This window comes from Gopherus evgoodei, chromosome 11 (genome assembly GCF_007399415.2).
Source record: "Gopherus evgoodei ecotype Sinaloan lineage chromosome 11, rGopEvg1_v1.p, whole genome shotgun sequence".
NCBI classification, from domain to species: Eukaryota; Metazoa; Chordata; order Testudines; family Testudinidae; genus Gopherus; species Gopherus evgoodei.
In genome coordinates this window covers 49,257,068-49,270,262 of record NC_044332.1, presented here as the reverse complement: position 1 = coordinate 49,270,262, position 13,195 = coordinate 49,257,068, and the positions used below count along the sequence as shown (strand labels likewise).

The 13,195-nt window shown below is 38.2% G+C and overlaps 1 protein-coding gene across 3 annotated transcripts in view; it reads right to left on the bottom strand.

The window, feature by feature from the left end:
* The window catches only part of CCDC148 (coiled-coil domain containing 148), a 126,734-nt gene that overhangs the window by 87,357 nt on the left and 26,182 nt on the right, over positions 1-13,195 (bottom strand). For 2 of the 3 annotated variants that reach the window (XM_030580914.1, XM_030580915.1), the window contains exons 3-8: positions 11,812-11,933; positions 6,849-6,952; positions 4,402-4,484; positions 4,098-4,261; positions 3,644-3,739; positions 3,336-3,517 (exon numbers count right to left, since the gene is read on the bottom strand). In XM_030580914.1, coding sequence (XP_030436774.1) covers positions 3,336-3,517; positions 3,644-3,739; positions 4,098-4,261; positions 4,402-4,484; positions 6,849-6,952; positions 11,812-11,933 — 751 coding nt within the window. The remainder of the gene's footprint in view (positions 1-3,335; positions 3,518-3,643; positions 3,740-4,097; positions 4,262-4,401; positions 4,485-6,848; positions 6,953-11,811; positions 11,934-13,195) is intronic. The other variant, XM_030580916.1, reaches the window with a different exon arrangement.

Sequence of the window (13,195 nt, the reverse complement as noted above, 5' to 3'; positions counted from 1 at the left end):
GCCATAAGCTATCATATGATGGAGATAAAGGAAGCTTTTTGTACCTTCCCAGAGGTACTTGTTCACATTTTCCTGTATTTGTAGGCTACTATAATTGGCTAAATTGACCAAGCTGACAATTTTGCATGAGATGCAAGAGGAGAAAAAACCCACAAAGATTCATCTTCATTCTTGGTAAAGAAATATTTTAAGACCTGCCCATTTTATTTATTTTAAATAAAATGACTCTCAGATTCTATGGTCAGATGGGAACATCATCATCAAGTCTGATCATCTACATAGCAGGCTATAGAACCACACCCAGTAACATCTCCATCGATCTCATAACTCTAAATAAATCTCTCAGAAAAATATCCAGTCTTGATTTCAATATTTCAAGTGACTAGAATACACCATGTCTCTATTCAGATTGTTCCAATGACTAGTTACTCTCACTGATGGATCTCCATCTTCATGAGAAGAGAGATGGAGAAGTTCTTTAGGTCTCCAAAAAGGGATCTGGAGGACCTTCAGGAAGAAGTTTGTGGTTCATCCTGATCCACTCATGGACTTTCAACTGCCAGTTCTGCAGCTCCATGCCAAGGTTCATCAGTTTCTCATAGACAGTCAAAGAAAGTGTGATTCAGCCTCCTGGGGATTCATACTTTTCCCTTCAGATACATTAGGGGTGTTGCACATTACCAGGCAGAATGTCCTGGAACATAGTTTTAGTTTAGCTTCCGTGAATATCCAATATATCATCTAAAATATCTGAGAGTTTGAGTACACTACAGATAATATTTAAACAGATACCATACCTCTCTAGATGCCAAGTGATGTCAGAATTTCACCATGGTGAAAACATGGCCCAAATTTTAAATGTGGTGCTTGCTTTCATACACATCTTTCTTCCACTAGAAGTGTCTATAACCATTATTTGGTTTCAGAACTGAAACATGGCAATTCTCCTATACATAATAACTCCTCTCAGGCAGCTGCTTCCTTTGAAGCAGATTTACCAAGAGTTAATCCCTAGCTTTATATCCCCTAAAGAATATAAACAATTCATAAGGGAAGTTAACCTCTTCAACTCATAATCCCCAAATATCCTTTACAATAGCCAGGACAATGTACACTGGATGTGCTGTTGAATCTGCAGACAGACAGACTGCAACAATACCACTGAATGAGATGTCAACTTCCCCAGCATGTCAACCATATGACCAGGACCGGCGCTAGGGGTTTAAGTGCCCTAGGCAGACGGCAATTTCGCCGCCCCGCGTGCTGGTCCCGCGGCTCCGCTGGAGCTGCCGCAGTGGTGCCTGCGGGGGGTCCGGTGCTCCGTGCCTCCGGTGGAGCTGCAGCAGTGATGCCTGCGGGCGGTCCACCGGAGCCACGCGAGCAGCCGACCATCTGCAGGCACCACTGCAGCAGCTCCACCGGACCCGCCGCAGGCACCACTTCAGCAGCTCCACCGGAGCCGCCTGCCGCCCCCTCCAGCAAAACGGCGCCCACTAATTATTCTGGCACCTAGGCGATTGCCTAGGCTGCCTAAATGGTAGCGCCGGCCCTGCATATGACTGCTGATTGTTGTACCAGACACATCCAACTATACAGCAGGGCTAGATTTACATGACATACTCTGACATTTTATTCATTTGAAAGGACACTGCACAGTATGCATATTTTGAAAATACAGATAAGTAGTTTAATACTCAATTCCTCTTTCAGTTATTTAGATAATTTAGACATTTACCTGTATCCTTAGAACTTGAGGTAAAAAAGGTGTTTATACACTCAGCAGTTTGATTGTGGCATATTTCAGGATTTTCTATAACAAAATATATGTCCCACCAGCAGTAAAAAGGGAGATTTAATTTTTAAAAAAACTACATAATCCAGCACCTCAAAATTAAAAATGTTACCTACCAATAGTAGCCTTAATTTCATAATTTGCTGTTTCCTCAACTATGCAGTTTGGTAGTTTTAATTATCTGTAATATTTACTTGTTTTTTCATGTCTTAAACAAGAAATGAAACACTCACCTATTCCAACTCTACCAACAAAAAGAATAATAGCTACCTCAGCATCTGAGCCTGACTTTTACCTCTTATAAGTCTTTCATCCATCCACTGACAGGGAGATTGTACCTTTTCCTTGGAGTTAGTGAGTAACTAAATATAAGATGCGCGCGTACACACACACACACACGAACTATGTTTGGAACAGCTAACTAAATTTTAAGACTTTGTAATTCTATTTCAGGGTTCTCAAATTCAGATGAGAGTAAACTTAGGGCTTCTCTACACATGAGACAATGGCAAGCTGGGGTGTGGGTGAGCACTAGTCTGTCTTGCTCTAACTGTGAATGTGCACCCTGCTGAAACAGGACTAGCTCAAAGCACTCCAATGTACTGTTAATATGCATCAGCAGAGTGCACATGAACAGTTAGAGCATGGCACGCTAGTGCAGGGTAGATTCACACACCAGATTGCCACAGTCTAATTGTTCATGTAGAAACACCCTTTATAAAGTACTCTATAGTTATCAGAATTTTGAAACAAAATTTTAGCCTTGTAATTAAACATTTGGTCTCTACTATCCCTAAAATAAAATATTTCTAGGAAGAGTTATACAATATCAGTATTGCCAATTCTCACCATTTTTGTTGTTACTATTTTTACTACTGTAGCCTGTACAAGTTTTAGACATAGACAAGCACTCCACTGAGCTAGGTGCTATACAAACACAAAACAAAACAAAAAAACCCAAACAAACAGTCTTAAAGCCCTACCTCTTGGGGGTAGCTGATTCTCTTTTTTTAAAAATGGTCCCTTTAAAATGCTCCAAACTAGACCTATAAATAGCTTTTATAATATGTCTTCATGGTAATCTATTGCTGCAATGATCTGCACTTCATGAAAAGATTAGGACTCTACTGTCACACGAGTGTTTATATTTTAGATTTCCCTAAGGAAGGAAGTGCAAATGTTTTTTCCTAATGTGAAATAATTACCATGCAAAAATAATGTTCAAAGGAATTTCTATCCACAGAAGGACAAAGCCTGTGAAGATGACATTTGCTATACGTCATACTGTTGGTTCTTTAATCCATAAAGAATTTTGCTTATTATTTCAGGCAAGTTCTTTTGAAAAGAGTTGCAATTCTCTCTGCTGTGCAAATAATTATTGACAATTTAATCTCATAGAACTGGATAGAGAGTCAACTATGTATTGTACTCAACAAACGAAATAATTCTCCTACAAAAGGAACTACAGTCTGGAGATGACAGAACATATAGAACAGTTTGTTATCCTGCCCTCAAAAAATGAATCAAAAACAGATTTTATTACCTGGATATTACTTTTAACTGTTGATCAATCTCTTGAAGTTTAGACCAATATTCATCTGCAAATTTATGGAATTCATTAAAGACTGAAGACTTCAAATCGGGGTATGGACATTCCAAGGCCAGTAACTGTATAGGAACTTTATGAAAAAGGCTAGTTTTCTCTTCAAAAGAGTATATTAGTACCTGAAAGGGGAAAAAAACAAAAAACAAAACAAAACAAAAAAACACCACACAGTTATCTGTGGTCAAATATATTTTAATGTTGTGGAGTAACTCAATTAATTTGGAAATATGTGACCACTCTCTTACTTTAGCCTTACAGTCTTCAAGCTCTTGTTCCAAAGCCAGTTTTTCTTGATTAAGTAATTCTAAAATCGTTTTCTGTTGTTCCTTCACAAAGTCTACCTAGTTTTATGAAATATTAACAGTTAAGACTCATTCTTCATATCAAAACTGTCATTTAGAAGCAAAGCCTAATTTTCTTCTACCATATACCAGTTTTACACAAGTGTAAGTTCCCCAGAATTAATCCAGATTTACACTGGTGTAAGTGTGAGGATAATCAGGTGCACTGAGGTTGTTGATCATGGCCTTAAAAATTAATAGCTACAACATTTTCTGATAGCATATGCATCTTAAGGTTACATTTCACACTTCTTTTAAAAGGTTTTGAAACTTGTTCTCTCCCTCAAAAACATAATAAGCAAAAGAAAATATTATAAAATTCAAAACAGCAACAAACTGTAAAAGTGAAGTTACCAACCTGCTCTAACACCTTGATTGGAAGGAACTCATATTCCATGCAGGATTTCTGTGAAGAGTAGCACTGCATTTCAGACAGCCTGTATTTCAAATCCTCTCTCAGTTGCCAGATGGGATCTACTGTATTTGTCTGATATGTATCCCGTTCCTTTGATAACTTATGTGCTATAGACAGTTAAACATAAAACTTTCTTAAAAAAAAGAAATATTTACTACATTGTTCTGTAGTTTATCTGAAATGGTGAATACATTTGTTTTTTAAACCCCCACTTAAATTAATCAAGAAATCAAGTGAAAATTCTTACCCAAGTCCCATATATCCAAAAGAAATTCACATTCAAGGCTCCCTTCATCAAGGAGAGTTTGCATTTCTGCTTCCACTTTATGTCTGAAATGTATAATTGAAACTTATGCAAAAACTTTAATTTCTTACTCATATAAACAAAGATAGAAAACCACTGCCCTACACACAATTAATGTTATAACTGAGTAGGGGGAAGACTCTTTATAGGAGGCAACTAGGTGGGCTGGGGCAGAGACTAGGCAAGTCAGCAGAATACAGGATATCTATCAGGCCCTCTGGCACCATGCCTATTCCAAAGAAAAGACCACTTTCCTTTGGGTTCCTCTCTGTCATGACAATCCCAGGGGGCAGCCTCATCCAGAGGGGTCCCGGATACTGCTACTCCACTGGGGCTGCACTGTTTCTGAGTGACAGGAGCAAGGCTTGAGGACACAGAATTGGAGAGTAGACATGATGTCTCCATACAGATGGCATGGAGCCTCCCACTGATTCTCTATGATCCACAATAAGAGCCTCTATTAGTCACTCCGTCACAAAGGTCTAGTGACCTTGCTAGGCAAAAATGAAAGTATTCAACCATAGCAGTAGGATACTTTAACTTTAGGCTTATCTACAAGAGAAGAGCAGAATAAGTCTCTTTTGCATTCAACAGGAGCTGGGGGAAAAAGACACCTTGAACTACACTCTCTTACAAGAGATTTGCAGGATTAAATGCTGATCTGAGTTGGCTATGGAAGACACCATCCCTTGGACAAGAGTGCTGCTACTGATCAGCGTAGTGTGGTGATGAATGCAGACCCTCAAAGCATTAAGGGCCCATTTCTACTTGAATTTTGTATACAAAGTGCTTGCAGGATCAGGCATTGTGTCACCTAAACACTTTGGGGAAAAAAATAAAACCTATCAGGCAGTCAAATATATAATTTCAAGGAAAAACCTGATGGTATTTCCATATTTTACCTCAACAAAATGAAGAAATAGCTTCTGAAGTACATTAGCAGTGCAGTGGCAGCAAGAAGCCTATTCACCATTATTAATTGGGGCCAAATCATGCCTTCAGATGTAAGCAATGGCCTTACCACTCTTTTTGAAATAAGTGTGAGTTGCATATCAGAGGACAGAATGTGACCATTTATAAAGAATTAAACATTAGAGGCTCTGGGGTGGGGAGTTGCCAATATTCCAATAGGTTCTAGGCTGCTCAGATATTGATTGATAGCCAAATATTTGGCTGTGAATATGAGACTGAGACAGAGCACCCCATCCTCCCTCCCTTTACCTATCTGTAAACTCAGTTTAGATGTGCGTAGTTACAATCTCCCACTCTTTTCAAATACTCTACATCTACTGCTATTCGAGTACAGTAACTCCTCACTTAAAGTCGTCCTGGTTAACATTGTTTCGTTGCTGATCAGTTAGGGAACATGCTCGTTTAAAGTTGTGCAATGCTCCCTTCTAACATCGTTTGGCAGCTGCCTGTTTTGTCCACTGCTTGCAGGAAGAGCAGCCCGTTGCAGCTAGCTGGTGGGGGTTTGTAACCAGGGTGGACCAGCAGCCCCCCATCAGATCCCCCTAAGTTCCCTGTGCTGCAGCTGCCCAGCAGGCTATCAATCAGCAGCTCAGCTATCCCTCCCCCCACTGTCATGTGCTGCTCCTTCCCTCTGCCTTGGAGCTACTCCCAGAGACTCCTGCTTGCTGTGCAAGGGGGAAGGGAGGGGATAATGTCAGGGTGTCCCCTCCCCCCTGCTCCTGCACCCCACTAACCCCTTGTCCATATATAGCATGGAGAGGACACAGATGCAGAGAGACAGAGAGAGCTTGGGGCAGCTGCTGCTGTCTCAACTTCCTGATCCACTTAAAAAGACAATGCACTTAAGAGTGGATCAGCTTACTTAAAGGGGCAGTGTGCATCTCTCTCTCTCACACACGAGGTGTGTGTCTGTCTCCGTCTGCTATGCTGTCTCCCCTCCCTCATGTTCGTACTGCCTTGTGTGAGAGGCTATATTAACAACAATGTGTTAACCCTTGAGGGCTCAGCCAAGTGCTAGTTCATCATTTAGCAGCAAGACATTCCCTGGGAAATATCCCTCCCTCTTCCACCCTCTAACTTCACCACCTCAACCAAGCTTCACAATCATCATAGCTGTGAACAATATTAAATTGTTTGTTTAAAACGTATACTGTGTGTATATCTATATAATACATGTTCTTCACCAGACAAAAAACTATTTCCCTGGACCCTAACCCCCCTTATTTACATTAATTTTTATGGGGAAATTGGATTCGCTTAACATTGTTTTGCTTAAAGTTGCATTTTTCAGGAACATAACTACAACATTAAGCAAGGAGTAACTGTACTTATCTTTTTCTTTCAAAAAAGCAGTCTATACCAACATTTTTGCTATCAAAGTATTTCTTTTATAAACTGTAAGATTCCCCAGTTCTTACCTGTTCTCACTCAGTCGTTTGTGTTCTTGCCACCAGATCTGGTGGTGCTGTTTCAGCAGCATTTGTTCTTTATTAGTTTTTGAAACTTGTTCTACTCTTTTAACCTTTGTGAAAAAAGGAAAAAGAAAAAATTCTTACTAGTATTGAAATTAGTTTGGTGTATTTACAAAGTGGCTTCCCCAGATAAACAGTTGATACTAGGTTGTATGAACCTATGTGCCTCTGAAAGCACATCTTTGTGAGGAACAGAGCTGACTGAAAATTTCAAATAAATTTTTCTTATAAAAATGGTGTTGGAAATTTTCATGAAGGCCTTACTTTAGTTTTTCCCATTTTTTTGATGAAAATTAAACAAAGGAAAAGCCAAAAAAAAGGCAGTGCTTTTTAAAAGTTATCCCCCTCCTCCACCTTTAAATCTTTCTGCTCCCATTCCCCTTATTCAGTGGCAAAATTGAAAAAGGGAACGGAGATGAAACGGAGAGAGTGAAAAAGGGAAAGAAGGGAAGTTGACACTCCCACCCCTGGCCAATGTTGAAAATGTTCAAAGAATGTTGAAAATGAAAAATCATTTCTACTGGAAATATGTAGAACAAAAAAGTGAAGTTTTCAGATTTTTTTCACAAAAAATTATTTCCACTTTTCAACCAACTCTAGTGAGAAACAACATTTTGATCTAAATTGAGAAATTGCTCTCATCTCCTAGCCACTTGTTCTCTTCCTCCTCCGCAGTGCAAACAACTGGATCAGTGATACAAGCAGTCCACATAAGGGAAGGAGACAATTTATAACTCTTTTGTCCCTACAAGGGCAGATAAGGCAAATAATAAGGCAGATAATAAGGCAGATAATTTTGCCCTTTGTTAACTAGCATAAGTTTTTATCCATCGAGTGATAAAGTATTTTAAAACTAATATTTTTCACTTTAAAAACTAGCAAATATTTAAGTTTTTCAAACATAGCTGAGTTCAAAATATCTTTGAGCAGAGTCACTTTTAGTTAGTTTTCTCCAAGTTACTTTCACCTCATATAATGGCAGATTGTTGAGCTCTTACTTTACAAGAGACCTTTTGCATAAAGCATAGTTCAGTTACATTATATTCATACTCATAAGCATATTTCAATAAACATATGAAGTGCAACGTCACAGCCCCATTCACTTCAAGAAGATTACATAAGTACTCACAAATGTAAGTATCATTAAAAAGCTTATAATGTACTGAGCGTGTTAATCCTATTTGTATGAATGTATCATTCTTGTATCTGAAGCTTGTATCTGAAATATGAAGTATTACTCTGAAGTCCTATTGTAATTATGCAAAGTGTGGGCCATTAATAGTGGTTTAGAATCTTGATGGCTCTCACTGACCAGGACAATTGGTTGTAAACGGCTTTGTCTACTTGTAAGCCTTCCTGTATATGTGGGTGCCAGCAAGTGAGTAATGAAGTCTCACAGGATATGTGAACATGTCACATGATACTGGAATCCATCTTAAACCTGTTGGTTTTCCATTTAGAAGGAAGGGTTGGAACCCAGAGAGACAAATGATTGCCGCCTTGTGCCAAAGATATAAAAGGGGGTAGAAGAGAACAAAGGGAGCTGCAGTCATGAAAAAATCCTAGTTACCACCTGAGCTGGAACTAATAAGAACTGTATCGGGGAAACAATAGGGCCCAGACTAGGAAGGAGTCTATTCTGTGAAAGAAGCTATTAGAACATCTGAGATTTACCTGTATCCAGTTTCTTAATGTATTAGGCTTAGACTTGCGTGTGTTTTTTATTTTGCTTGGTAACTTACTTTGTTCTGTCTGTTATTACTTGAAACCACTTAAATTCTACTTTTATACTTAATACAATCGCTTTTTTTTATTAACAAACTCAGAGTAAGTGATTAATACCTGCGGGAGCAAATAGCTGTGCAGCTCTCTATCAGTGTTATAGAGGGTGGACAATTTATGAGTTTACCCTGTATAAGTTTTATACAGAGTAAAATTGATTTATTTGGCGTTTGGGTCCCACTGGGAGCTGGGTGTCTGGGTGCTGGAGTTAGGTAACCTGCTGAGTGGTTTTCAGTTAAAGCCTACAGCTTTAGGGGTAAGGGGGGGAAGGGTTCAGACCTAGGTCTGTGTTGCAGCAGACTAGCGTGTCTGGCTCAACAAGGCAGGGTTCTGAAGTCCCAAGCCATCAGGGAAAATGGGCTCAGAGGTAATTCCACCACATCAGGTGACAGTCCCAAAGGGGTCTGTGACCAAACCTGTCACAGGGGCTACTTATATAACAAGGGCTTCACAATCTGGCCCAAAAGAAGGCTTACTAATGAAACTACCCTAATTTAATACACACAAGGCTTTTGTCTGCACCTGAGGGCTGTACATTTTAGTCCACACTAGCACGCTAGTATTGCATGCTAACTGACCTGCGTCGACCCTGCTGGCAGGCACTAAAAGTTCCCTAGTACACACTGGATGTTACTGTGGGAGGAGAAGGTGATCATAGTTCATAATGATTTAGTTTTCTTTTGTGCTCTAGGTAACGATAGTCCTAACCCAAAAGAAACTATTACAGTGAATGATTGATGTCAGTTTCTTTTGAAATTTGTTAATGTTATTACTTACCAATAATCAGTAAAAACTGCCATAAACTAAGAAAAGCCCTGCTTTTACAAGGAATTATTACTTCTGTGTTTTTCTGTACCTGACCTTTATATTTGTGCTGAAGAATCTATTAGAAAAGAAGGAAGCCATATAGTAATAGCAGCACATTCTCCTGAATGGCAGGAAGGAGTCTTCCATAGTGTCCATATCCTCTCTCCAGGATTAAAAGTTATTTTCTTAAAATGTGATTTTTTTAAACACATTATGGAGTCTGGTATTTCCCCCACAACTCTCAGAGAAAGCACAGTTCTTCCTTTTATGCCAAGTTCTTTGCAAGCTAAAAATCAAACCAGGTATGTCTGGACACCCTTGGTATCTCATGAATCCAAGAATCTCCTTATATTACTTGAGTACCAAAAAAACATGCAAAATTAACCACAATACAGAGCAAGACAATTTCCATGTCTCAGCAACCTTATAAAACCAAATATAACAATGTTTAAGATTTATTGTGGCTTTCTAGTGATATAATATGGTTTAATTGAACCTTTGTAGAAAAGATCAAACTGCTTTTCAAGTAGGTTTGAAAGAAGTGCTTTACTCGAGGTAGAGGTCTACGGACTCAGCTACATTTTTATCCTCTTTATAAGACGATTCAGACCCATCATCAACACAAGCCTGAACAAACCATATTGTAACTACACAGTTGGATTAGAACTTAATTTAGCCACTATTTTTAAACTCAGCTGTTCTTGTAGTCTTTTGGGGATAATTCACCAAAATCTCCTGAGTTTCCTCTAAGATTTTAGGCAATGTTGCAGAAAGCCAAAATATAGTCTTAATATGCACTTCCAAAATGGGAGAAATGTAGAAATATATAGTGCAGGGCTTAAAGTGTGGTTCTACTCCAAAAGGTGACAGAAAAAATTGATATCTTGATCTGCATCCTATGTATTCAAAGTAATAACTTATTTTTGTGAAAAGTACATTTCCTCTCTAATACAGCTTTGGGAGAATTAAGTACCATTTTTACAAAGCCATTATTCAGAGTAGAGCTGTACATTAAATTATTGATGTTAATATTACATTAAGGTACAGATGAGGAAAGTTTTCAGGAAAAGGAATGGGAAGGGAAAGAAAAGAAAACCACACACACAAACACAGGATACCAACACTTTCTTTAGGTTTTTTGGGGGAAAACCTGCTCTGATATTGATGTCCAATATTTTTTGTTTAACTCTGTCTCTTTAATGGTTTTTATACTAGACAGTTTTCCCTGTTTAGAGCTGTCTTAAAGCAAGATACTGCTACTTATTTATATATGAACCTTGTTTAACTGCAACTAATGCTGTTTTCAAATGTTAGAAACCACTTACCCACTTACTTGTTATGTAAAGCATATATTAACATATAGTGAATGTTCAGTTCACAGTATTTCTATTCAAAAAGTCCATAAAATGTTTCACTAAGTCTCTGCCCCCATCCCACATTTTACTTATATTATATATCCCCTATCACCATAACATGTGTGCCTCTATTCTGGAATTAGATGCATCCAGGTCATGTCTAACTCTCGCCACTTCTTCCTACACTACATCATCTCTCATATTTACTCTCCATCCCAAAGCTAAAACTCAGGCCCAGGTCCACATTGCAGTAGTTAAGACATGAAGTCACTGCTTCCTTTCTGGCCTTCCAACCTATGACATCTTGCTCCTAAAACGATTTTAAACACTTTTGTAATTCTCATCTACCTGGTTCATCACACTGATTATGTTATCTCTCTCTTTGCATCTCTCCATGAGTTCTTCCTTTTCCACCACAAATACAGGTACTTCTCTAGGAGCGTCTCCTTTTTATGACAAACACAGGTACTTGTCTTCACTTTTAAGACCTTTCATGATTTGAGTCTACTGAACATTTCTCATTAGATATCAAGTTGTCAGCCCTCATCTCTGCTCTGCCAAGGATACTAGCCTTTATTACCCATCAGTCCAACTTTCCTTAATACCCATTCTTTGCATTTTCTTCCATGCACACCTCGATGCATGGGGAAGCTCCGCATAAAAAGAAAATCAGCATATCATCCTCCTTCAAATTCAGAGTGCTGTGACCACTGTTTATTTCACTAATAATAATAACACACTGTTACCTTTCTCCACCTCCCATGCATTTGTTGTCCCTGGTCATATACTTAGACTGTAAGCTTGTTGAGGCAGGGACCTTCTTTTTGTTATACATATGTTAGGTGCTTAACAATGGGCACAGTCCCTGATACAGGCCTCTAAGCAGACCACAATACAAATAACTGAAACAGAGAAGATTATTATACAGAAAAAATGAATTCTACTAGGAATAAAAAACAGCTTACCTTTAATTGTATATTAGCAGAAGCTTTTCTCTTTTCTTCTGTAAGTGCATGTAGTTGTTTATAGTCAACAGGTTTATACTTCTGGCTGGAAAGACCATTTTTCATACGAACAACCAGATTATCTATTTTTAACATAAAAAGTCATTTCAAATTGTGTAGAAATATTTTTTAAATGTTAGACACAAAATTAAAAGCTTAATTCACGGGATGTTTGAGAGTATTGTACTTAAAACATATGATTTTGCTAAGAAAATATTAGGAAAATAATTACATATTAAAAGTAATTTGTGTTCAGTGGATCTGATTTCCATTCCACTTTAGTGTCAAATTAGGAGTAACTACTGGAATAAACTGAGCTCTAAACTGGTAAAAATGATATCATAAATGATATCATAAACAGTTTCACAATTTGTCTATTTTGCAACTAGCTTAGTCAATCAACGACACTGGCAATCAACATCAAAAACTAACATAAGGAGCACAATGGAGTTCTGATTCATGACTACAGTTCCTCAGCTCTACTGGAATGCAGATAAATAATATTCAATTTAAATTGAGTTTGCTGGAATTTTAGTAAATTCTAATAAAATAATAGAAAAACACAGGCTACAATGTACTTTTAGTTATTCCTGGTTCATAACTACTCAGACATATTTATCATGAACTCTGAATTAAGGAATCAGTATCACTTCTAAGATGTCAGGTGAATAGCTCTATTTACATATGAATGGAATGAATTATAGAAACCCCAGTTATTTGAGCTATATATCAGGCTGATTTTCCAATACAAGAACAGAAAACATTTTCCACTATATTTAATTCATCATTCTGAATTATGGAGAGTTGGAGGGGGGGCTATACATTTACTTTCTTTGAATATCTGGGAAGCCATCAGACTTCAAGGACAACATAATTAGTTCCTACTGCATGCAACATAGGTTTTAACAACTGACTTCTGGATTCCTACAGTCACTGTTTAAAAGATCCGGACAAGCAGGTAGATACAAGACACATTGACTGGAATTTTCAAATGAGCCTATGGGAGTGGAAGCTTAAGGGAATTAGGCATCCAACTTCCTGAGGATTCTTTGAAAATCCCAGCCACTGCTTGTTGCTTTGTGGTACTGCTAATCAGTTTTAGAGACTGATGGCAAAAACACATCCTTAGTACAACTCAACTTTGATGGAATAAGGTATCTGGGATGAGGACAGTGTAAGAGGGCAAGTAAAAAGGCAGAAAATAGCACAGGAGACAATAATGAATGTGGAGTATCAGATAAATAAGAACAGAAAGTGAGTCCATGGAGAGACTTAACAGACAGGCAGAAAAGGGAGAAGATAAAGAAAGGGGACCGGGGAGAATGGAAAAGACTACACTTTTTTT